This window comes from Schistocerca piceifrons, chromosome 11, assembly GCF_021461385.2.
Source record: "Schistocerca piceifrons isolate TAMUIC-IGC-003096 chromosome 11, iqSchPice1.1, whole genome shotgun sequence".
Taxonomy (NCBI): domain Eukaryota; kingdom Metazoa; phylum Arthropoda; class Insecta; order Orthoptera; family Acrididae; genus Schistocerca; species Schistocerca piceifrons.
The window spans coordinates 128,402,704-128,428,211 of record NC_060148.1 but is presented as its reverse complement, the minus strand read 5'-3'; the positions used below and the strand labels follow the sequence as shown (position 1 = coordinate 128,428,211).

The window sequence follows — 25,508 nt, the reverse complement described above, 5'->3', positions numbered from 1 at the left end:
GACAAAAGTGTGCCTGGATCTGTAGACAAACAGTTCACGGCTTTTGCAGTACAATAATGCACCTGCTCATACGCTGTTGCTTGCTCCTAAACTTCTGGCAAAAAAATTATACTGTAACACTGCCCCAACCCTCATTTTCTTTACACATGGCTGCATGTGACTCTCTTCTGTCCCCAAAAATATTGAAAAGGGCTATCATTTTACAGGCACGTATGAGACTAGACTAATACCTGAGCCTCAAATAATAACAGGCAAAATGTACAAAACTTGGGGCTAGAGCTGCTGGTGGTAGGGGTAGTGACAGATCTTTATTAAACAAATATTTACTGACAGTAATTAAATTTCAAAAAGTGTATTCAAAATAAGAGTTAATACTTTTGCCACTTGAATATATCAATGTGAGGGTTGGAACTTTAATAGTGGCAACTATTTGTTTACAGCTCGTACAAAATAGATATGTGTTTCAAAGTTTTAATGACCTTCAAAGTAGTCGTCAGCATTGTGTATAAACCGTTGCCAGCGATGTGGAAGTTGTAGGATACACTTTGCAGTGCCAGTTGTGTCGACAGTTCAAGCAGTGCGCTCTATTGCCTGACAAATTTGTAGCAGTTCTTAAGAAAATGCCGTGAAGTGTTTCCTTCAGTTTAGAAATCGAGTTGAACTCACGAGGGCTTACGTCAGGGGAGTGCAGTATGTGCTATAGCACTTAGCAGCCCCATCAGTCAAACAAATCAGTAACAGCTTGAATCCACACGCTGTCCTGTAAAATGATGTTCAGATCCTGCAGAAAGTGTCATCACTGCTGTCTCTAAGCTGGTCGAAGGCTGTGTTCCAAAAATGAACAGCACAGAGAAAGAAGTGGTGACACTTTCTGCAGGACCTGACCATCATTTTGCAGGACATTACTCTAGCACGTACAGTGCAAGCTGTTACTGATTTGCTTGACTGATGGGGCTGCTAAGTGCTATACCACCTACTGCACTCCCCTGACTTAAGCCCTCGTGAGTTCAACTCTATTTCCAAACTGAAGGAAACACTTCACGGCATTCGCTTCAGAACTGCTATAAATTCGTCGGGCAATAGACCGCGCCACTCGAACTGTCAATGCAACTGGCATTGCTAAGAGTATCCTCCGACTTCCACATCACTAGCAATGGATTATACGTATTGTTGGTGACTACTTTGAAAGTCACTACAACTTTGAAACACTTATCTATTTTGAATGAGCTGTAAATAAATAGTTGCCACCTTAAAGTTCCAACACTTGTAATTTTAGTAAAATGGTTCAAAAATGGCTCTGAGCACAATGGGACTTAACTGCAATGGTCATCAGTTCCCTAGAACTTAGAACTACTTAAACCTAACTAACCTAAGGACACCACACACATCCGTGCCCGAGGCAGGATTCGAACCTGTGACCGTAGTGGTCGCGTGGTTCCCGACTGTAGCGCCTAGAACCGCTCGGCCACTCCGGCCAGCAGTAAAATGGTGTAAGTTAATTTGTGAACATTAAAGAGCATCATTACACAGAATGGCTTAAACAGCTCTATTTTTATAAGATACAAGGGCATCCACACAATTGGTGACACACCCACTCCCTCGCACACTACACTCACCCTGGAGAGCCCCGGCCGGATGTCGTGCGAACGTCTCCTGTACAGGTCCGCCGTGTACTTGAGCGTCGCCTCCCAGTGCAGCAGGTAGAGCAGTGTGAGGCCTCTGCAACACGGAGCACGGCACACGTTATGCACTGAAAGCCACCGTACATCTCAGCTTACGGGTTTGGCCTGCTTCGTCACAGATCACACGGCACTTGCAGGTAACATTCTATCAATGGGGCATGTTCGGAAAGTAAGTGCACTTTGACTATAACAGCTTTTTTATTTACTTTTTTAGGGTTGGCAACATTGAATGGTAGAGGGGGATCCCCTGATCAAAGATAGCATCACAGGAGTATGTAAACTCATGTTGTTGTGTCCAGCTGTGTGAAAATGCCTGTAAGAAATCCCACCAAGTACGAGCCATGTGCTGTGAATCATCATCTACTTGCTGAAGGAATAACACATACCAAAATTTTTCCTCAGAATAAAACAGTTTACAGTGAAGGTGTTATGAGCAGAATTAGATGGCTTAATAAGTCGTGTAGGGAATTTACTGGAGGCAGAAGAAATCTTTATGACAAACAGATGAGGGGAGGACCTTCCATTTTGGCTGATGAGTCAGCGCAAAAAATGGCGGAAACGGTTACTGGAGACTGGCCATTAACAGTGGATGAAATTTCTGCACGAAGGCTGCCGACTGAAAGTGGGTGAAATTTCTGCAACATCTCCTCAACCCTCCAGATACATTCACAGAAATGTTGGGATACGAGAAATTGTGGGTAAAGTAGGTCCCAAGGCAGCAGACAGAGCAGCACGAGGCTAATCAGATCAGTAGTGCCTGCGAGTTTCTCTAGCGACCTGAATTGGAAGGTGAGGATTTTGTGAGCTATAGTTTGATTTGAGATGAAATGCAGGTAGCTCATTACACACTCGTGACAGACAGACAGTTGTTGCAGTGGTGATACACAAATTCCCCATCTGATAAAAAATTCAAAACCACAATTTCCAGCAAAGTAGTATGGCCTCAGTGTTTTGAGACCGAAAAAGCAACATTTTGGTCGAATTTGTGCCTCAGTGAGGGATATTGTTAAGAGCCTAAAAAAACTCAAAAGGAGCATTCATAACACAAGGAGGGGAATGCTGACTAGAGGAGTGTGCTTGTTGCACGATGGCAACCCGTCCTCGCACAGCCTCAGGCACTGAGGTGCTCTCGGATGCATTTAGTTGCGATGTTTTGAACTATTCCTCAAAATTTCCCCTTCTTGGCATTTTCATATTATCACCTTTTAACCTCCCTGAAACCATACAAGTGAGTCAGGGAGGGAGGAGAAGGGTAACAGGTGGGGGGGGGGGGGGGCGGGGAATGTAAAGTACTGCTGTGAGAATTCAGGGATGAGGTGGAGAGAGGGTTGGGCAGCTAGGTGCAATTGGGAGCGAGTCAGGGAGAGGTGGGGGAGGAGTGTGTGGGGGGGGGGGGGGGGGAGGAGGAGGAGTGGGGGATGGAGAGAAGTAAAATGTGTGTAGGTGGAATAGAGGTGTGTGTAGTACTGGAATGGAAGGGGCTGATAGGCGAGGATAATGACTAGCAAAGGCTGAGACCAGTAGTGTTATGGAAACACTGGATATATTGCAGGGAGAGTTCCCACCTGCACAATTCAGAAAAGCTGGGGTTGGTAGGGAGGATTCAGATGGCACGGGCTGTGTAGCAGTCATTGAAATGAAGAATGTCGTGTTGGAGAGCATGCTCAACAACAGGGTGGTCCAGTTGTTTCTCGGCCACAGTTTGTCAGTGGCCATTCGTGCGGACAGACACCTTGTTGGTTGTCAGGCCCACATAGAATGCAGTAAAGTGGCTGCAGCTTTGCTTGAAGATCACAGGAATGATTTCACAGGTAGCCCTGCCTTTGATGGGATCAGTCACGTTAGTGACCGGAATGCAGTAGGTGGTGGCAGGAGGAATGTATGGGATAGATCTTGCATCTATGTCTATTACACGGATATGAGCTGTGAAGCAAGGTATTGGGAGCAGCAGCTGTGCAGGGATGGATGAGGATATCTTGTAGTTTCAGTGGGTGGAGGAATACCACCCTGAGAGGAGTGGGAAGGATTTTCCACGGATTGAATATTTCTAGACATGCACGGCTTTGTATTGATGTTGCAGGGGGTCACTTTCAACATCATCTGTAAATGTCTTTTACACTGTAAATAAATGGGAAGTCCATCGCAGCTCTTCATTTCTCTAATTTCACAGCATTTCCTTTACACTTACATGAACTACTTTTATCCACACGACCCTGTAGATGGGTAAATATTATGTACTATCGCAAACTCAGCATTAATGTAGTATAGAAGGGACTGAAGTATCCTGCCATAAAAATCTTTGACTATCTGGTCAGTGATATAAAGAATTTAATAAACAGCAAAATTAACTTCAAACACAAACTAAAATCTTATCTGTTTGACAACTGTTGATACTTCATAGAAGAATTTATGAATGTGTAACGATACTGTGGTGAGAGAGAGAGAGAGATACACACTGTTTACAGGTAAAACATTTCACCAAAAAATAATGTAAATGGTCACGTGAATGTTACCACACTTTTTTGTTGAAAAAGCACAATACTACTGTAAAACTGATTTCTTTCACATCATAGTGGATGGTCACAATTATGATCCACCAAATATGCAAAAAATTCACCGACTTTGGGACATGCACATCCTTGCAATCAACTGCTAATGCATTTACTTGCTAATGGTATTTGTGGTTAATGTGTAGTTCTTGGGGTTTTCAGTTCACTGGTTTGCTTGATGCAGCTGTCCGCGCTACTCTAACCTGCACAAACCTCTTCACCTGTGCATATCTCCTGCAGTTTACACCCATCTGAATCTGCTTACCGTATTCGGGCTTGGCCTCCCTCTACAATCCCCCACCACCTCCACTTCTCTCCATTACCAAGTAGACAATTACTTGTCTGAGAACGTGCGCTTGCAACCAATCACTCCACTTGTGGCTGCCATACATATGGTCATTTGTTAAATTCAAATCTGTAGAACACAGATAAATTGGCTGCAAGTGTCAGAAAAAGTCACTGGATGTGGTAACACACTTCTGTTTTCATTACCGAGTTCATTTGCAAGAATAAACCTTAAAATATTACATATTAACTGAAAGTAACTGTACTGTATATCACTATGTTCCAAGTAAATTCCTTCCTTCTTTTCCAGTATTCTAAATCCAGCCAATGTCTGTTCAGATCTAGTATGGTACATATCCAATGTTCACAGAAAACCAATCATAGCTGCATACAGGCTATTATTACGATGGGGTCACCTTCCAAATGCATTTTAAATCTACTGCCAGCTCCACCCCCCTTCCCCCTCCTCCACCTCCTCCTCCTCTGGAGGAATCCGAGTACCCCTTCTATCTGTACTCTACCATTCATCATCATAGAGTCAAATGTGACATCACTTTTCAAAATGTTTGTAGAGTTGTTCAAAATTTAATGCTTCTGTAGTCTCACTGGACAAACTGAAGGGCTACAGTTACCTGCGTAACAGTGTGGAGCTTCATACTCAAACTGCAAGTATAAGATTAAAAATATTAACAACTTTAAATGGAGTGGAAGATATGTAATTCTTAAAGTAAAAAACAGGCTGGATATAATTAAACTTTTGCTACTTGAGAGGTCCTCCATGAAACACTGAGTTATTACACAACAATGAAACTTTGTGGGATCAAGTGTAAGAACATGTGAAAAAGAAATAACCCATAAACTAATGACATTTGTTAATTGTGTACCATCTTTACAGTTCAGATTACAAGCATTGCTCAATCTAGTAACCACCTGCACCCACGACGGCCTGGAAATGCGCTAGAGATACCATTTCCAAGTTGCGGCAGCACCTTTCGAACTGTGGAGCACAGAATGCTCAACTGCTGTGGCACAGCTCACACACTGCTCGAATATCGCACACTGCATCCCTCATTCTCAGTCGTCGCAGCAGTAACTTCTTCAACAATTTGTGGCACAATCGGCCGTCAAACTCTTCCGGGAGCAATTCCCAAATCGCCAGTTAATTCTTTAACTTACGAATCACGTTCTTCACCTCCAGCGCAGAAAGAGGACTTTGTAAGCCTTTAATGCATTGATACTCGGAAAGAGCACCAGCAATATTATAAGAGGCATTTAAATGAAACCCCGGTCAATGGCGTAAAGTAACTGGTGTAAAGTAACTGGTGTAAAGTAACGGGTGTAAAGTAACGGGTGTAAAGTAACGGGTGTAAAGTAACGGGTGTAAAGTAACGGGTGTAAAGTAACGGGTGTAAAGTAACGGGTGTAAAGTAACGGGTGTAAAGTAACGGGTGTAAAGTAACGGGTGTAAAGTAACGGGTGTAAAGTAACGATAATGATTTAATTAACTCAAAAATTTAGTTATACACAGTACACATACTCAAAAATAGTCGCCAAAACTGTTGACACATTTATCCCATTGCGACACTAGCCAGTCGATTCCATCCTTGAAACTAGTAGACTGCTGCCAGATTCAGGCCTGGTCCCAGTCACACATCTTGTTGTCTGTTGCGAATCGATGTCTGAGAATAGCTCGTTTTATAGGTCCAAACACATGAAAGTCACACGGCAAAAGGTCGGGACTGTACGGTGGATGTTCCGGTGTTTCCCACCTAAACTGCTAAAATGTTGTCTTCACCGCATTGCCCGTGTGTGGGCTGGCATTATCATGCAGGAGGATAACACCATTGGACAACATGCCTTGGCATTTTGACTCAATGGCTCATGTAAGGTTCTGTAAAGTGGCTTGATAATGCTGGGTATTGATGGCGGTTCCCTGTTCCAGGAACTCGACAAGCAGTGGGCTCTTGTGGGTGGGGGGCTTCGCACATCGTGACCTTATCAGAACTGATGCGCACACCCTTTGATTTCTTTGGAGGTGGTGAAGTCGCATGTTTCCACTGCTTGCTCTGAAGCTTGCTTTCTGGTTCAAAATGGTGACACCATGTTTCGTCACCTGTGACAACAGATGACAGAAAGCCATATTGACATATTCCTCCTCACGAGAACATTGCAAAGACTCAAATACAGTGCCATTCGAGTATTGCAGTGTTCGACGGTCAGTCGGTGGGGAACCCACTGTGCACAGATTTTTAAAAAGTTCAAGTGTCGGTGCATTACGGTGTGGGCAGTGCCCATGCTAATACCCAGTAATGGATGGATCTTCTCCCCGGTGATTCTGCGGTTGTCCGAGACTAAGGCATTCACTTCTGCAACCATTTCCTGTGTGATGACACGATGAGCCTGCCTGAAAAGGACGAGCATTGTCTCCCAGTGACTCGCACCCCTCAAAGACTCGTTTGCACCGTTCCACAACACTTGAACGACCCAGACTGTACTCACTGTACACAGCCTTCATCCGACGATACATTTAACGGCCTCCAACTCCCTCTGCCAAAAAAAATTGAAACGCTCCTCACCGTTCCTGCGTACTCGGCTGCATGTTCGGTTGTGGACGATAACTTGTGTGACCACCACCTCTTCAGCATGAAACCACACTGGCGCTACGCAACATCAAACGGTGCGCACGCACCAACCTCTCTACCAATATTTATGTGGTGCCACCGTGCGTGTAAGGCAATGACAGATGCCCTGACCAGGATTCATTTGAATGACTCTCATACTTTCGTTTTGATAAAACAGCTTTACGGGTAGAGCCCCGCTCACCTCGTATAGGCCTATGTCGACTGTCTGCAACTGTAATGTACAATTATGCTCGTGTTTGAACACTACATCACTGTACCACTAATACTGGCACCTAACTGCAAGTTTGACATCAATGCAAATGTCGCAGTGCCCAGTCTGAACGTCATTCCTACAAAGTTTGGTACCCATATCGTAAATAAGTTCTCCATTTACACTGCCTAAAGTAGCTATAGTATAATTTTTTACAACCCTGTACACTAAAAGCAAGCAATATTTTGAAGTGAAACAGGGCTGACAGTGTCGACCTATAGATGCAGATCACGTGTGTACATCCGGCCGCAAGTGCACGCAAAGCAGCCATATGAGACATCAGTTAAGAGAAGCTGCTAATAAAAAAAGTTTCACCTGGGAGAAAAAGGAACCCCAATGAGGGGGGAAAAATAAAGAGATATCGTAAATGATCTTAAAGCAGCATAGCGTATATGAAACAATTTTCCTACTTCCAGGAGGAAGGCGTAATTTGACAAATTATTCCAAGATGAGGAATCACTAGAAGCAGCTACCCAGGTGACCAAAATGAACAATCAAATTATGTTGCTTGGTGATTTCTGGTCCTAACTTTTCATATCTTACCACTGGTGACATCCTCAATGGCTGACAGAAGCAGTAGTTAATTCTCAGACTTAATCAATCTCAGTAAAACAAACTGCTTGTACACGAGAGTGCAATGGGCTGGTCGTACCACCATTTGACTTCGTCCAAATATTGCGTGGTGTTGCACAGACATTAGTTACGGAGCTTGTAGTGGGAAAGATTTGGCGCTCTTTGCTTTGTTTAGCACTGAAGCTCACACAACTTGCCTAATTTCAATCCTCCTCCCTTTTCATTAAAGTTGTTATTGAATAATCAAGTTTAAGTAATGTAAATGAAAGAACTTCTGCTGGTTCCAGGTGTCTATATGCCCTCAGAGATGTCTTCAAAATATGCAGCCATGTCACATTCTGTGAAAGTGAAGATAAAAAATGCTATATGCCCCACTGTCCTTTATTCTTCATAATACTGGACACTACCTAAAAGGGAGATACGGAAGATATTAACATTTTAAAGAAAGCCAATGCGAAGCTTTTGGGGCCTGGTGAGAGAGAGAAATACTTGGGAGAACAAGAAAGAATAATCGACTTATGAGATCATGAACCAGCCCTATGTTTTACAATATCAAAGTAGAAAACCACTCCAATTGGCAGGCCACAGACCTGATTTTCTAAGCAAGCTTTCATTCTCGACACACATAAGTGGCCCCTCTGTCGATGTTGAGCCCAAGTGTTCCATGATTTTTTTGTGTACCTGTACAGCCAAAAATGAAATTTGACTCCCATTCTCTTCTCCGTAGTGAACTTAAAGATTCAACATAATTCAGGAATGCCGAAAATTCACAATTTGGCTTTGAAGCTCTTCTGCGTTTGCAGACTAAATTACCAGATTTCAGGTCCACCTATTATGCAAACAACTATTTTTTATATACACGCAAACATGTTTCAGCACCTGTGTGCTATTGTCTGTGGGTACTACTCACTCAGTTCTGTAAAATGTAGACTACTTAAAACATTTTAAATTCTTTTCAGCCTGCAGTCCTGGTACATGTTGTGAGGACCATTAAATGTGTAGTAAGCCAAAATGCTGCTATATTTAGACACTTTTTTAATAAAATGTTATTTTCGGTTGCTATATGATTAACTGCAAATGTGATAAAGTGTATGTAGGAACTGCTGATAATTTAGATGACCTTCAACAACTCGTCAACATAGTAGTAGATTGCAGCAGTACTCTAGATCTGAATATTAATGTCAAACAGACTAATTTTATGATTGTCACACAAGAGTCCGACTCTAAAGATGCAAATCTACAATTTCAAGGGCTGTAATACTAAGAGTCAACAAGTTTAAATACCTTGAAAGCTGGCTTTGTGAAGAAGGCAGGCGAACAGACTTGGAAATAAAATGTCACATAGAGAACACCCAAAACACCTTCATAAAATTTAAGAATATTCTTACAAGCACAGACCTAGACCTAAGCCTTTCGAGTCGGATTCGTAAAATTCTACATCTGGTCTGTGCCTCTAGATAGCTCTGGAGGATGGACACTAAATATGACAACAACAAAGAAGTTAGAGGCCTCTGAAATGTGGATTTATCACAGAATGCTTAAAATACTATGGACCACAAGAATAACCAGCACCAAAGTACTGGAACAAATGAACAAGCAGCGAGAAATGTTGACAGTGTTTGAAAGAAGAAAAACTGCATAGCTAGGACATATAGAAGGAACACCAAATTTATGCTTCTGCAGTTAATAATAGAAGGTAAGATTGAAGAAAAAAGACAAGGGCAAAGAACATCATTCTGGTTGGACAATATAAAGCAGTGGACAGGACTACAAAGTGTAGACCAGCTATTACATACTGCGGTTCACAGAAGAAAGATACAACATGAGGGTCGCCAACATTAATGGATAAGCAGAAGAAGAAGAAGAAGAAGAAGAAGAAGAAGATTACCTTCTTTCAGCTACACAGGCAGTATCAAGCTATCTGCAAATATATGCAGCTGTTAGTACATATATTTATGTCTATTTGTAGCTAATAACTATTTTGTTTATATCTATCATAGTAGTTATTTCCATAACACATTGTTATTGCTGTTGCTGTCTGATACCTTGTATTACTGCATACTGTAAGTGTAGTGCAGACAAAATTGTTATTCTCTACATGTGTGATGTCTCAGCACTGGAATTTGTTGCTGAGCAATATTTACCAATACCTATTTTATATTTTTCATAAGTTTGACAGCTTCAATTGGCAGCTAAGTCAATGCTGTTATACAGTTACATAGTTGGTTTATTCATCCAGGGAGCAGTATATGGTAGCAGTAGTAAACCCTTTGCTAAAGTTCACTAATACTGTCGGTCTGCAAATTTGCTTGATCCATTATCATGTTCTGTAATTTCAGTAATCTATCATTTTAATTTATATGTTTGCGTTTGTTTGTTTGTTAGAATTTTGTCTGAATATTTGCCCGTGTGTACGTAGATTTCTATTTTTCTAAAAACATTCATTATTGGGCTCTTTGCTGTTATGTGCAGAATTTGCATCACATTTTCTTACCGAATATTGGTCAGCAACAAATTCCACTACTTTATATACCTAGAGAAAAGCAATTTTGTCTGCACTATACCTACAATATGTGGCAACAGGAGGTATTAGACATCGACGGCAATAACAGTGTGTTACAGAAGCAAGCAGAATGACAGGTATCTAAAAAATTGTTATTAGTTCCAAACAGACATAAGTACGAGGGCAGTTCAATAAGTAATGCAACACATTTTTTTTCTCGGCCAATTTTGGTTGAAAAAACCGGAAATTTCTTGTGGAATATTTTCAAACATTCCCGCTTCGTCTCGTATAGTTTCATTGACTTCCGACAGGTGGCAGCGCTGTACGGAGCTGTTAAAATGGTGTCTGTAACGGATGTGCGTTGCAAACAACGGGCAGTGATCGAGTTTCTTTTGGTGGAAAACCAGGGCATCTCAGATATTCATAGGCGCTTGCAGAATGTCTACGGTGATCTGGCAGTGGACAAAAGCACGGTGAGTCGTTGGGCAAAGCGTGTGTCATCATCGCCGCAAGGTCAAGCAAGACTGTCTGATCTCCCGCGTGCGGGCCGGCCGTGCACAGCTGTGACTCCTGCAATGGCGGAGCGTGCGAACACACTCGTTCGAGATGATCGACGGATCACCATCAAACAACTCAGTGCTCAACTTGACATCTCTGTTGGTAGTGCTGTCACAACTGTTCACCAGTTGGGATATTGAAAGGTTTGTTCCCGCTGGGTCCCTCGTTGTCTAACCGAACACCATAAAGAACAAAGGAGAACCATCTGTGCGGAATTGCTTGCTCGTCATGTGGCTGAGGGTGACAATTTCTTGTCAAAGATTGTTACAGGCGATGAAACATGGGTTCATCACTTCGAACCTGAAACAAAACGGCAATCAATGGAGTGGCGCCACACCCACTCCCCTACCAAGAAAAACTTTAAAGCCATACCCTAAGCCGGTAAAGTCACGGTTACAGTCTTCTGGGACGCTGAAGGGATTATTCTGTTCGATGTCCTTCCCCATGGTCAAACGATCAACTCTGAAGTGTATTGTGCTACTCTTCAGAAATTGAAGAAACGACTTCAGCGTGTTCGTAGGCACAAAAATCTGAACGAACTTCTCCTTCTTCATGACAACGCAAGACCTCACACAAGTCTTCGCACCCGAGAGGAGCTCACAAAACTTCAGTGGACTGTTCTTCCTCATGCACCCTACAGCCCCGATCTCGCACCGTCGGATTTCCATACGTTTGGCCCAATGAAGGACGCAATCCGTGGGAGGCACTACACGGATGATGAAGAAGTTATTGATGCAGTACGACGTTGGCTCCGACATCGACCAGTGGAATGGTACCGTGCAGGCATACAGGCCCTCATTTCAAGGTGGCGTAAGGCCGTAGCATTGAATGGAGATTACATTGAAAAATAGTGTTGTGTAGCTAAAAGATTGGGGAATAACCTGGTGTATTTCAATGCTGAATAAAACAACCCGTTTCAGAAAAAAAATGTGTTGCATTACTTATTGAACTGCCCTCGTATATGCACTAACAAATGCCGGTAGCTTGATAATGGTCATGGGGCCACAATAAGCTTATAATACCAGAAAATAACATCTTAATAAACAACCTTTGAATACAGCACAGTTTTCGCTTACTATAACACCCTTGCTCCAAACATGTTTACATCTTACAGAACTGGATAAACTCACCCACTCATAATGTCACGAAGGTGCTACACATATTTGGGATTTTAATTTTCTCAATGAGACCATATAATGACAGTTTCGTCAATGTACCATAGCCAATAAGTGGGTTTCATCTTGACTGTAATTGGTTATATACAGGGTGGTCCATCTGAAGTTTCAATGAGATTATCTCAATAACTATACATTGAGTAAAAATAGTGGGTAAGACAAGTTCGTAAGCTCAAAGGGGGATATCAAATGATACTACATGTGACCTCCAGCCGCCGCCCCCATGGGTGGGGCGGGGCAACTTTTAAATCTTAAATGGGAACACCCATTTTTTATTGCAGGTTTGGATTCTCCATAAAAAAGTAATCAAGTTTAGTCTGAAACATTTTTTTTAAACCATTGACAGATGGCGCTGAAATCGAGAAAAAAGTAAAATTGGGGAAGAACTCTGATTTATTTAGAATTATCCGAGAAAGATGCATCAAATCGATACAAAATGTGCACCAATTCTTTCATTACACCAAACTAAGCTATTTTTATACAAAATGTACTTTATTCTATTTTTAGTGTTACCCAGGAACAATGACATGGACGTAGTAGAATGATGTTCCCATGGGGTGCTTCATTAGTGAGAGTCCCCTTGCCTCTCACATGTTGGGGTGCTTAATTAATGAAATTAGCCACAAAGAAATTGTTCACAATTATCCCCATTTGCTTCAATGCATAAAGTTAATCGTCTGTGAAAGTTGTCCACAGTTTTGAGCAGCACATCCATTGGTATGGCTGCACATGCTCTTCGAATGCGTTGCTCCATATCATTTCTGGTTGCGGGCGGTCTTTCATAAACAATATTTTTTTTAAAAAACCCCCACAAGAAAAAAATCAGAAGATGTTAGGTCTAATGAACGTGGAGGCCACGTGGAGGCCGCAGCGTCCTATCCACCGACCAGGGTACCGTAAATTTAAAACATTCCGCACATTTTTAGCATAATGGGGAGCTGCTTCGTCCTGTTAGAAACACATTCGTTGCCTAGTATCTAAATCAACATCTTCCATTAGCTCCAACAAATCATCGCAGAGAAGCTGTAAATAAGATTCCACATTTCGGTCCTATCAAGTAACCATTTAAAATTCCACACCAGACCATTAACGACCATTTGTGTTGATTGTCAATGGGTCTGTGCCAGTGTGGATTGACAGGGGACCAATAATGACAATCATGACTCTTTAATTCGCCACTGTTTCTGAATGTGGCTTCATCAGTAAACGTAACGTTTCTAAAAATATCAAAGGCCTGTTGACAGAAATGCACGTGTATTTGCATATCTTTCAGCGTTAATGCCTGTGTCAGTGTGAAATGATGCACATGATATTTATGTGCCTTCAAAATCCTCAGAAAAGTTGATTTTGGTATTCCAGTTTGTCTCTCAATCGCACTCATTTCAGGAACCAGTTGAACACAGGTGAGAACGGCAAGGGTACGAGCGTCATTTCCATTGTATTCGTGATGACGAGGTGGACGGTGCACACATACATTTCGAGCTCGTTGAGTACAATTTCGAATAATGTTTTCGCTTGGATGTCATCTGTTTGGGGAAACAATCCACACACAATTTCGCAGCTGCAGTTTAATTGTTATGGCATTCACCTAAAATTAACATCATATCAAAAATCTCTGTAGGAGGATAGTGAGCCATGTTTCGCTAAGAATAATTTACTTTTGATGTTTACGGTTCAATATCTGAAAGTTAAGTGACATCTGATGGCATTGCACCGACCTTCATACTGAGCCATGGTTCGCAGTTTGGCCACAGCTGTGCCACAGTCGGGTGAGTAATGCAATTGTGAAGAGTTCCCTAACGAGTTTTTAATACCATTCCAACCCCTCCATTAAAAACTGTGGCAGTTAGGAGACATTTTGTAAAAAGAAAATAGCTTAATTTGGTGTAATGAAAGAATTGGTGCACATTTTGTATCGATTTGATGCATCCTTTTCGGATCATTCTAAATAAATTGGAGTTCTTAGCCAATTTTAATTTTTCTCAATTTCAGTACCACCTGTCAATGGTTTAAAAAATGTTTCACACAAAACTTGATTACTTTTTTATGGAGAATCAGAATCTGCAATAAAAATTGGGGGTTTCCATTTAAAATTTAAAAGTTGCCCCCTGCCCCACCAAAGGGTGCGGGGGCTGGGGGATCATGTGTAGTATCATTTGATGTCCCCCTTTGAGCTTACGAACTGGTCTTACCTATTACTTTTACCCGAAGTATAGTTTTCGAGATAATTTCATCCACCCTGTATTAACAGCTTAGCTTGCTAAATTCCTACATCTACATCCACACTCTTCAAACCACAGTGAAGTGCACGACAGAGGGTGCTTCCCACTGTCCCGGTTATTAGGGTTTCTTCCATTCCATTCACATATGGACCGTGGGAAGAACGACTGTTTCAAAGCCTCTGTGTGTGCTACAATTATTCTAATCTTATTCTCACAATCCCTGTGTAGGTCACATGTAGTATGTCCCTATAGTAATCATTTGAAGCTGGTTCTTGAAACTTTGTTAATGGATGTTTCCAGAATGAGATTTTCACTCTGCAGCGGAGTGTGCGCTGATATGAAGCTTCCTGGCAGATTAAAACTGTGTGCCCGACCGAGACTCGAACTCGGGACCTTTGCCTTTCGCGGGCAAGTGCTCTACCATCTGAGCTACTGAAGCACGACTCACGCCCGGCACTCACAGCTTTACTTCTGCCAGTACCTCGTCTCCTACCATCCAAACTTTACAGAAGCTCTCCTGCAGAACTAGCACTCCTGAAAGAAAGGATATTGCGGAGACATGGCTTAGCCACAGCCTTGGGGGATGTTTCCAGAATGAGATTTTCACTCTGCAGCGGAGTGTGCGCTGATATGAAACTTCCTGGCAGATTAAAACTGTGTACCCGACCGAGACTCGAACTCGGTACCTTTGCCTTTCGTGGGCAAGTGCTCTACCTTCTGAGCTACGGAAGCACAACTCACGCCTGGTACTCACGACATTCTCCCACGGATTACACAAACCTGTGACGATTTGTGCCGCCCTTCTCCATATACTCTCAGTATCCCCAGTTAGTCGTATTGGTATGAGTCCCACACTGAGGAATATTCTAGAACTGGTAGCACAAGTGATTTGTAAGCAATCTCCTTTGTAGACTGATTCCACTCCCCAGTATTCTACCATCTGCTTTACCCACAACTGAGCCTAGGTGATAATTCCATTTCATATCCCTACAAAGTGTTACACCCAGGCATTTGTACGAGTTGGCCAATTCTAACAGTGACTCATTAACATTATAGTCATAGGACACTACATTTTTCCATTTAGTGAACTTTAACATTTCTGGACATTAGAGGTGACTTCATCATCTGTAAAAAGTCTGAGCTTACTATAAATATTGTCTATCGATAGCAGGCAATGAGAACCTCTTAACTCTATTTTGTTAAATTTCTTAAAAAGTGATACAGAAAGTTGCTGCATGTGTCACTGTATAGTAGAAGTCTAGTTACTGACAGATCACAGCAGGGTTTCCGCAAGGTTCCCGAAGTGAAATTCCCTGATATTTGCCTGATTTCCAGACAAATTTTAGCAGTTTTCCCTGACAAATTTTGAGATCTCAAGGGTAAGTAGAAACATAAGTTGATAAAAAAAATGTAAGGATTCTGTATTTGTCCTCCATGTGAGCAAAAAAATCTTAGTACGTAATATCACCATCTTTTGTAATGAAAGTTTTTAGAAGGAGAAAGCAAGCAAAATGGCACATGTTTCATTAAGACCACTTTTGTTACTTTATTTTAATAAAACGGAACACATTTGGTACAAACATCCAGATTTCCTGTGTGTCGCAAGACAGATTTAAAATGCCTTTACTGATTTCAAAAATAACATCAGACGAAAGTAAGTGTCCTGAAAGAAGTTTATAAGGCAGGGAATAGTTGTGTAAACCAACACTACAGGTGACTGCCAATAAAATGTTGGTTCTACTATGTTCTTTACTGGCAGTTATTACCCACTGTGCTATGTCTGTTATGTTACAGGCATTGTGTGATTTTGCTTTTAAGAAATATACAAGTACATAGTGTTCAAACTTCCAGTGACTGCCACACTGTTGTTGTTGTTCTTATTGGCCATACTTTCTAACACACAAACTACATTCAAGGTACTGAAATTTACTGCAATAAATAAAAAGTCTATAAAAGACCACACTGCACAACGTACTTGGAGTGAGAAATGCACAATTCCTGAAATTCATTGTCTGTGGTTTCTGGCTTGCCAAGGAACACCACAGACCTTGAAAATCCACTGCATTACGCACACACAAAGAGACCCGGCCTGTGGACTGATCGGTGAGACTAGATCCGACGGGCAGTACCTGCCTATTAGTGGGAAACGACAGGCTTCAGATCGGCAGACACAATCGGTTAAGAGATACCTGCAGAAATGGCATGCGGTTTTGACCCCTTGCGGAAATCCACTCGTGTAGCCAGCTATTCACGTGCCACAGACATGTTGATGTCATGAGACCGCGGTGACCAATCCGTGCAATAGATAACTTGTGCAAATACTCTGAGAGTCGATATTAATGACACACACACACACACACACACACACACACACACACACACCTACTGTCTCTGGCTGCTACATCAACCATATCTGAGAATCAGATCCAAACAAACCACCCCCCACGCCTCGATGCCTCTCATCGGCCGCTGCTAGGCTAGTGGCAAGGTGGTGGCAGCACTGACTGCAAGCTGAGGGGAGTGGTAGGAAGGGGAGAAGGAGTAAAAGAGAGAGGGGGAGAGAGAGAGAGAGAGAGAGAGAGAGAGAGAGAGAGAGAGAGAGAGAGAGTAGGGAAGTGGCACACATACTTGGCTGCTCCCAGCCAGCGACATTGCAAGACATCTCAGTAAGCAAACCATTCCAACTGTTTACACAAAAACAAGATTTTTCCAGTGTTTTTCTTTTCTTTTTTTTTTCCTGACATTTCCCTGATTTCCATGACATTTTTTAAATTCTCTGATATTCCCCAATTTCCAGAACTTGTGGCAATCCTGTAGAGAAATCCACGCACTTTCAAATCTAGCATTTATTATAGAGTTACTGGTTGCTAGAATTAAGAGGTTGGAGTTACAAGGTTTTTGTCACCTACCATCAATATACAAAGGCTGAATGAAAAGTAATTCCTCCACCTTCGTTAACTGGGTTTGGATGGGAATATTTTAATGAAACAAGTGCAGAAATAATTCTTAGAATGTGACCTTTAATTACCAATATTCACTTTTCCACACCAGCCAATTGGATACATTTCTGCCAATGATGAACACTTTTCTTAAGCCGTCAAGGAAGATGTCGACACTATTTCCACAGCCACGGTCTCACAGTTCTCTCGACATCTTCATCAGAAGCATAATGATGTCCCTGCAGATCGTCTTTCATTATCGGGAATAGGCGGAAGTGAGACGGTGCTAAATCTGGACTGTAGGAGGATGTCGTACGGTGGTGAGATTCTGTCTCTGAAGTCTGCTGTGGTGGCACGTGAAGTGTGTGCCCAAGCAAAGCAACAATGTGACCCACACATTCATGTGAAATGCCGGTTGTGCTTGCAATTTCTCTCTGAGTGATACGACTATTGTCCCGAATCAGTCTGTCAACATTTTGCTAGTGAAACTCTGTGGTTGCTGTCACAGGACCTACAACTCTCTGTTTGTCACACAGGTCATATGTTTCTGCCTCAACATCTTTAAACTTACTCGCCCAATGACACACAGTACTCACATCAACATTATCACCATAAACTGCTTTCATTCTCTGATGAATCTCCTTTGGGGTGACCCCTTCTGCTGTCAAGAATTCAATGACTGCACGCTGCTTAAATCGCATTGACCGACCGTCTGCACAGGGTTCCATACTTTACACTGTAACAACACAACCGTTCAGCACTAAGGCTTGCCGCCAACTGGAGCTGTAGAGAAGAGGCTGTGGAACAAGCCACTACCTGCCACATACGAGTACTGCCAACTGTTGAAGAGCTACGAAGGTGGAGGCACTACTTTTCAGTCAACCCTCGTAAAATATGAATAGCAAGGGTAACAACACATTTCCTTGGGGCACATCCGTAAGTTACTTCCACATCTGTCAACAATTCTTCATGGAAGACAACTTGCTGCATCCTTCCTACCAAGATATCTCGAATCCAGTCACAAATTTCTCTTGATACCACATACCATCATATGTTTCATAATAAGCAGAAGAAATACTGATCTACCTGACTGCCTTGAGCCAAAGATTCCAGTCCGTTATGTGAGAAGTGTGTGTATTGGGTTTTAAATAATCAATGTTTCTGGCATCCTTGCTGGCTGACACGGAGGAGGTCATTTTGTTTGAGATATTTCATTATGTCTGAGCTCAGAATATGTTCTAAGAGTCTACAAGAAACCGATGTCAAGGACATGCCACCTTTCTTGTAAATGGATATGATACAATAAACTGATGTAAGGGATACTGGACAGTAGTTTTGTAGATCACTTCTATTATGCTGCTTGTATACTGGGTGCGTATTTTGGGTGTTCGAGGGATCTACAACAGATTATAGTTGAAGAAGGGGCAAACTCAGCCGCAAATTCAGTGTACAATCCGAGGGGGATACCATCGGGACCTGGAGCTGTGTTCCAATTTTAACAGTTTCAGCTGTTTCTGAACACCACTGAAACTAACATGTATTTTACTAACTTTTTCAGTCCATACAACCAGAAGACTATTAGCCAAAATGGCTTCACGCATTGGTCTCACGATAGTCAAACGTGTTCATTTGGCATCTCTCTAACTGTAGCCCAATGCTTTGTTTTACACCTATTATGCAGCTGTGTCTCCTTCTTTAGAAGTTGTTTAATTTAGAAAATTAATTACTAGTTGAGCCTCTGAAGATCTATCCATCATTAGGACCAAAACGTCAAGCACAGAAATACACCTTAAAGCAGGGCCGGTTCATCGGTCTGCCCGTGCAAGCCGGCTCACGCTCATACCTCTGCAGTGAGCAACTGTCCGGCTCACGGTGAATCATGGTGTGAGAAGGGGAGGGCAGGACAAGTTTGGAACGAGGCAGCTAGGCACGAGGAACTATTGTCAACGAATCTATCCTAGGACCACTAATGTTAGTCCTGCAGAGATATATCAGTTCACTGTGGGTGATTAATGCCTTTTGTGGCAAACTGATTTCCTAAGACAGTTTCACTAGTGAGAAGTGACAAAGGAATGAAACTTAAATTTCGACAGACGAGGCAAAGAATATGGGCAAGCTCAGTACGAAATACAATATTTCTTACGACTGATGTAGCCTTTCAATAAATGTCATTTTCAGGTGCTGTTTAAATTGAAATTAAGTTTTCGTGACTATTTTATTCACATATTAAATATAAAAATACTGAATGTCTTTGAATTCTACGTTTTAGCTTTTCCCTGAAGTATCAATAGCTGGTACCTCTTTCCAAACAGTGTTACTTTGAAGGTAAGCTTTCAAGTTGCAGTCTGTGAGTCAGCCTCTGTGGATAGATTTCTCTCTAGAAAAGAGTTGTCCATACAAGCATGTAGGCCCAAACCCTGATACAGTCATAGCTGCAAACTTGTTAAGTTGCGGAAATTTATGACAAGCAAAAGTTTTATACAAGTCTACAAGACTCATTTTATTTTGAAATTTATCGCGCAACTGTCTGTCACACTAGGTCATCAAGTTACAATTGTAGCTAGCCAGCATTCACTGCGTCTTGAAAACTGATGCTGCTGTGTCTGACCTTCACTCCAAGGTTGTTTACCAGGCCATAACATTGCTTTTCATCAAGTTACAAAAAGCTACTCTCCACTTTAACCTGAGTGCACAAAAGCTTGCATGTAAGGCTACAGTCAACTTAACACACAGTGACTCCTCTGAAGGCAGGGCACAGTTTGCACATACTGACATCTGATTACTGCACTTTACTGCAAGCACGCACTATCCAGGTGGCAAGAAAGCTCGAGCAATCACGCTCGCTTAGCAACCTCCTGAACGGGCCTGCTTAGCCCGTAACCTAATGTTTGTATAAGAAAAATGACAAAGTAGGTAAGTAATGGCTGTGAAAGACTGTGGTATACAAATATTAATCGACGACATTTGTAGCCTATCGAATGTAGCAAGATAGGGTACAGGATCCACAGAAGGTGGTCCTAACGACTTCGCCAACAGTGTACGATACGTGTAGCAGTTGCGATTCACAAAACTACCGTCCAGTATACCTGACACTGATTTGTTGTAGAATCTTACAACATTCTGAGCTCAAATATAGTAAGGTATCTTGAACCAGCATGGATTCCGAAAACACCAATCGTGTGAATCCCAACTCATACTTTCTCACATGACATACTGAAAGTTTTGGATCAAGGCAACTAGATAGAAGTATTATCTCTTGATTTCTGGAAAGTATTTGATTCAGTACCACATCTACACTTATTGTCAAAAGTACAATCGTATGGTGTATCAAGTTAAATTTGTGACTGGATTGAGGACTTTTTGGTAGGTTGGCTGGAGACTCATCATCAGACGTAGAGGTAACTTCCGGTGTGCCTAGGGAAGTATGTTGGTATCCCTGTTGTTCATGTTGTGTATTAATACACAATTTATTAATGACCTTGCAGACAATATTAATAGTAGCCTCAGACATTTTGGAGATGATGTGATTATCTTTAATGAAGTGCTATCTGAAAGTACATAAATGTTCAGTCAGCTCTTGAAAAGATTTCAACATGGTGCAGACATTGGCAGCTTGATTTAAATGTTCACAAATGTAAAATAGTGCACTTCACAAAAACACAAAAAATAGTATCCTAAGACTATAATATCAACGAAATACTGTTTGAAGTGGCCAACGCATGCAAATACCTGGGTGCAACACTTTGTAAGGATACAAAATGGAATCATCATGTAGGATCAGTGGTGGGTAAATCAGGTGGTACATTTCAGTTTGCTGGTAGAATACTGGGGAAGCACAATCAATCTTCAAACGAGAATGCTTACAAATGACTTGTGCGAGCAGTTGTAGAATACTGCTCAATGTGTGGGACCCATACCAAATAGAACTAACAGGGGATATTGAACGTACACAGAGAAGGGCAGCACAGAAGATCACTGGTTTGTCTGATCCGTGGGAGAGCATCACAGAAATACTGAAGGAACTGCACTAAGACTTTTGGAGATAGACATAGACTATCCCGAGAAGTCTACCAACAAAGTTTCAAGAACTGGCTTTAAATGATAATTCTAGGAATATATCAACCCCGTACGTATTGCTCACATCGGGATCGTGAGGATAAGTTCGGAATAATTACTGCACGCACAGAGGCATTCAATCATACTAGCCACACTCCATACGTAAATGGAACAGGAAGAAACCCTAATAACTGGAACCGCCACTATCCGCACAATGGTTTGCAGAGTATAGATACACACCATGTGATATCCGGACCCTGGCAGAAAACGACTTAAAAGTTTTTGGCACCATCCACGGGTAATGCTGGAATTCAACATGGTGTTGGCCCACCCTTAGCCTAGATGAAAGCTTTCACTCTCGCGGGCATACGTTCAAAGAGCCGATTCTTCAAGGAGTGCAGCACTGAGGAAAGGTACCGATGTCAGTCGGTGAGGCCTGGCACAAAGTCAGCGTTCCTAAACATCCCAAAGGTGTTCTGTAGGATTCAGGTCAGGACTGTGCAGGCCAGTCCATTACAGGGACCTTACGGTTGTGTAACCACTCCACCACACGCTGTGCATTACGAATAGATGCTCAATTGTGTGGAAAGAAGCAATTGCCATCCCTGATTTGCCCTTCGACAGTGGGAAGCAGGAAGGTGCTTAAAACATCAGTGTAGGCCTGTGCTGTGATAGTGTCACGCAAAACAACAAGTGGTGCAAGCCCCCTCCACGAAAAACACGACCAAACCATAACAGCACTGCCTCCTAATTTTACTGTTGGCACTACATACGCTGACAGATAATGTTCACGGGGCATTCGCCATACCCACACTCTGCCATCGGATCGCCATATTGTGTACTGTGATTCGTCACTCGACACAATGTTTCTCCACTGAAGTCCGTGAGTACCAAGGAGCATCCCATTTTGCTCTCTCACGATGTCTAACGACCACTGAGGTCGCTGATACGGAGTACCTGGCAATAGGTGGCAGCACAATGCACCTCTTATGAAAAATGTACGTTTTTGGAGGTATCCGGATACTTTTGATCACACAGTGTAGCTGTAGATGCAGACGAGGAAGTGATTTGCTCAGTGGGGAGCGCAGGCTCACCGCACTCACCCGACAATGAAGACGGCGAGGCAGACGGCGAGTGTGGCGCACCACCAGACGCCGAACGTCGTCAGGCACAGCGCCAGCACCAGCCCGCCCCAACCCAGGACCGCTGCTGAAACCTGTGACACAAAAACGGACTGGTAACGGGCGACACGCCGTCGTCACAGACACCACTGCTGCACATTTCACAAAATGTTTGTGTGTCCAATCTCACTTCCATATATACACTGACGAACCAAAACATGATGGCCACCTGCTTAATAACTAGTCTGTCTTTGGAACTAAATACGTTACTAACCCTACTTATCAGGGATCCAACAGTTTTTCAGTAGGTTTGTAGCAGTATGTCTACGTACAGGTCACATAGTTCAAGTAAATAACGGGCCGTCTATTTGCGTACGCAGTGATGGAGCCCAATAGTGACACAGGTGGGTTCCACAGGATTTATATGAGGCGAATTTGGCTACTGAGACACGAATTTGTGTTCCTCCTCAAACCACTGTAGTACAATTCTGGCTCGGAGACATGCACAATTATACTGAAAGGTGACACTGCCGCTCGGGAAGACGCCGAGCGTGAAGGGATGCAGGTCATTCGGAGCTGTCAGCGTGTCTTTGATTGCTACCACAGGTCCTATACAAGAGCAAGAGAATGTCTCCCATAGCATAGTACTCCTCCAACCAGCTTCTGTCTGGTGTGCTGCAAGTTTTGAGCCCCCGCTATCTCGATGACAGCATCTTTGGAGACAGTCGTCGACTTAAGAGTAGTAAAAATGCGATTCACGTGACAAGCCGACACATTTCCTTTGGTCGACGGTCGAACTCCGACACTCCCGTGACGACTCCGACCTTAACTGACGGTATCTTTGGGTCAACATGTGAACACATATGGTCGGTCTGCTGTGGAGCTCTGTGTTCAACAACGTATGATGAACAGTGTGCTCCAAAACACTTGGGCATGCACCAAGATTTGGCTCTTTTGGCAGAGCAGACAAGCATCTGAACCCCATGTTCTCTGAAGAGTTGAGGAGGTCCAGCCATTTAGTGCCTAATGGTAGTTTCATTGCTCTTCTACCTCTTTCCATGGATGCTCACAACAGTAGCATGTGAATATTCCATCAGCTTTGCCATTTTTGAGATATTTGTTCACAAACTCTGAATAATAATAATAATAATTAATAATTAATAATAACAACAACAACAACAACAACCTGCCCTTTGTGTCCAAGCCACTTATCTCAACGGATTCCCCCATTTGCAGCCCATGATTTAACTAGGTGTCTGCTCCACTTACACGGTTTTGTTACCATGTCACATGCCCAAAATGCCACCAGCCGGCGTCCAATGCCACAGTGGACAAAATGTTTTGGCTGACCAGTGTACACATTTTGAGCAAGCAAAACTGATCAATCAGACCCACAGGTACACACTGATGGTCACACATTAAATGAAACACTGCGGGTAAAATTCCTTAGGGTAAGTTACAATGGAGTCAATACATGAATACACTAGTCCAGAATCTTTAGAACTGCCATTATGTAACACCGTAAACTGCTGTTTATTTTATTTTTTAATGTATGACCAGTTTTAGTTGAAGACCAGTATCTGGCACAGGTTTAGTTACCAGAAATAGTTACACATGCATTACTTTCTTGTAATATAGGACCACACCTGCTATACATTTTTTAATATTATCATCTAACTTTCAATTGCTGGAATTTAATTTTTACAACTGTAATTTCAGCATAATGGCATCTTCGAGTGTAAGGTTTTGACATATAGGCTTATGTTACGCACAGATAACAACGTAATACAAGGTGAGCCAAAAAGGACTTTCCAACTTTAGAATTGTGTAGAAATGTATTGAGGCAATGTACACAGTCGGTAGATGTGTCATTCTGTTGCAAACAATTTCAAGTTTCACATAAAAGTGTCAAGCTCCATTTTGGTTTGAAGTGGCAAACATCCCACTGATGATCAATTTCTTCACAAACTCGTTGCAGCAAATCACTAGTAGCTTGTGCAATGACAGCATAGATTCAAATTTTCAGGCTGGCTAAATTTTTTGGTAATGGAGGAACATGCATACCATCTTACGAAAACCCTGAGAAAGAAGTCCAGTGGTGTCAAGTTTGGGGAGCAATGCAACTGGCCCTTCATGGCCAATTTACCGAATGGAAAGTAATTATCTAGGAAACCATGAACGTCTGTGGAATTATAAACTTTTCAAGCGTATATGGATATACAATACCAGTGACAGTTTTCCCCATGAAGAACAAAGGTCCGTACACTTTCAATTTGCTAAGGGCACAAAACACTTTAACTTTGGGACTGTCACAAACTTTTTCCAGGGTTGCATATGGATTTTCACTGCCCCATATTCTGCAATTCTGGGTGTTCACCGCGTCACTGATATGAAATGTCGACTCATCAACATGTCTGTGCAGAATTCCCCATGAGCAACCTTAAGCTGCATCACTAATATGCTGTGCCATTGTGAATCTGTATGGTTCACAAGTGAAAACGTCTTCGCAGTACTCACCATACAGTCTCTTGTGGCATGCCACTCTCACAAGACACACGCCACATTGACTTTTGTCATCAACATGCAGGTGATCTGCTGATTTATCATGTTACAGTGAACAACCTGTCTCAATGAAGTTCTTGGGCCAAGAGTAAATTTTAGGCTTGGTCAGAGGTTCTTTAGCATATTCGGTAAGAAATTCACACCAAACACTTGTTGCAGACTTCGTTTCATGAAAGCAAAACACACAGCGAGCATGCTCCTCACCAATGAAAGTAGCCCTCTTAACTGGGCTCTATGCTGGCGCTCCTAGTGGTAGAATGGGGTACCGATCCACTGTGAGAGTCGTACTTGACGTTGCTTGCTACGAAATGACACATGTACTGATCCTGTAAGTTATCTACACAAATTTCTGTATCATTCCAAAGTTGCAAAGTCCTTTCTGACTCAGCCT

At 42.4% G+C, this 25,508-nt stretch overlaps 1 protein-coding gene across 2 annotated transcripts in view; it reads right to left on the bottom strand.

The window, feature by feature from the left end:
- Positions 1 to 25,508, bottom strand: part of LOC124720147 (sorting nexin-13-like) — a 411,803-nt gene that overhangs the window by 360,369 nt on the left and 25,926 nt on the right. For both annotated transcript variants that reach the window (XM_047245452.1, XM_047245453.1), the window contains exons 2-3: positions 22,538 to 22,650; positions 1,617 to 1,719 (exon numbers count right to left, since the gene is read on the bottom strand). In XM_047245452.1, coding sequence (XP_047101408.1) covers positions 1,617 to 1,719; positions 22,538 to 22,650 — 216 coding nt within the window. The remainder of the gene's footprint in view (positions 1 to 1,616; positions 1,720 to 22,537; positions 22,651 to 25,508) is intronic.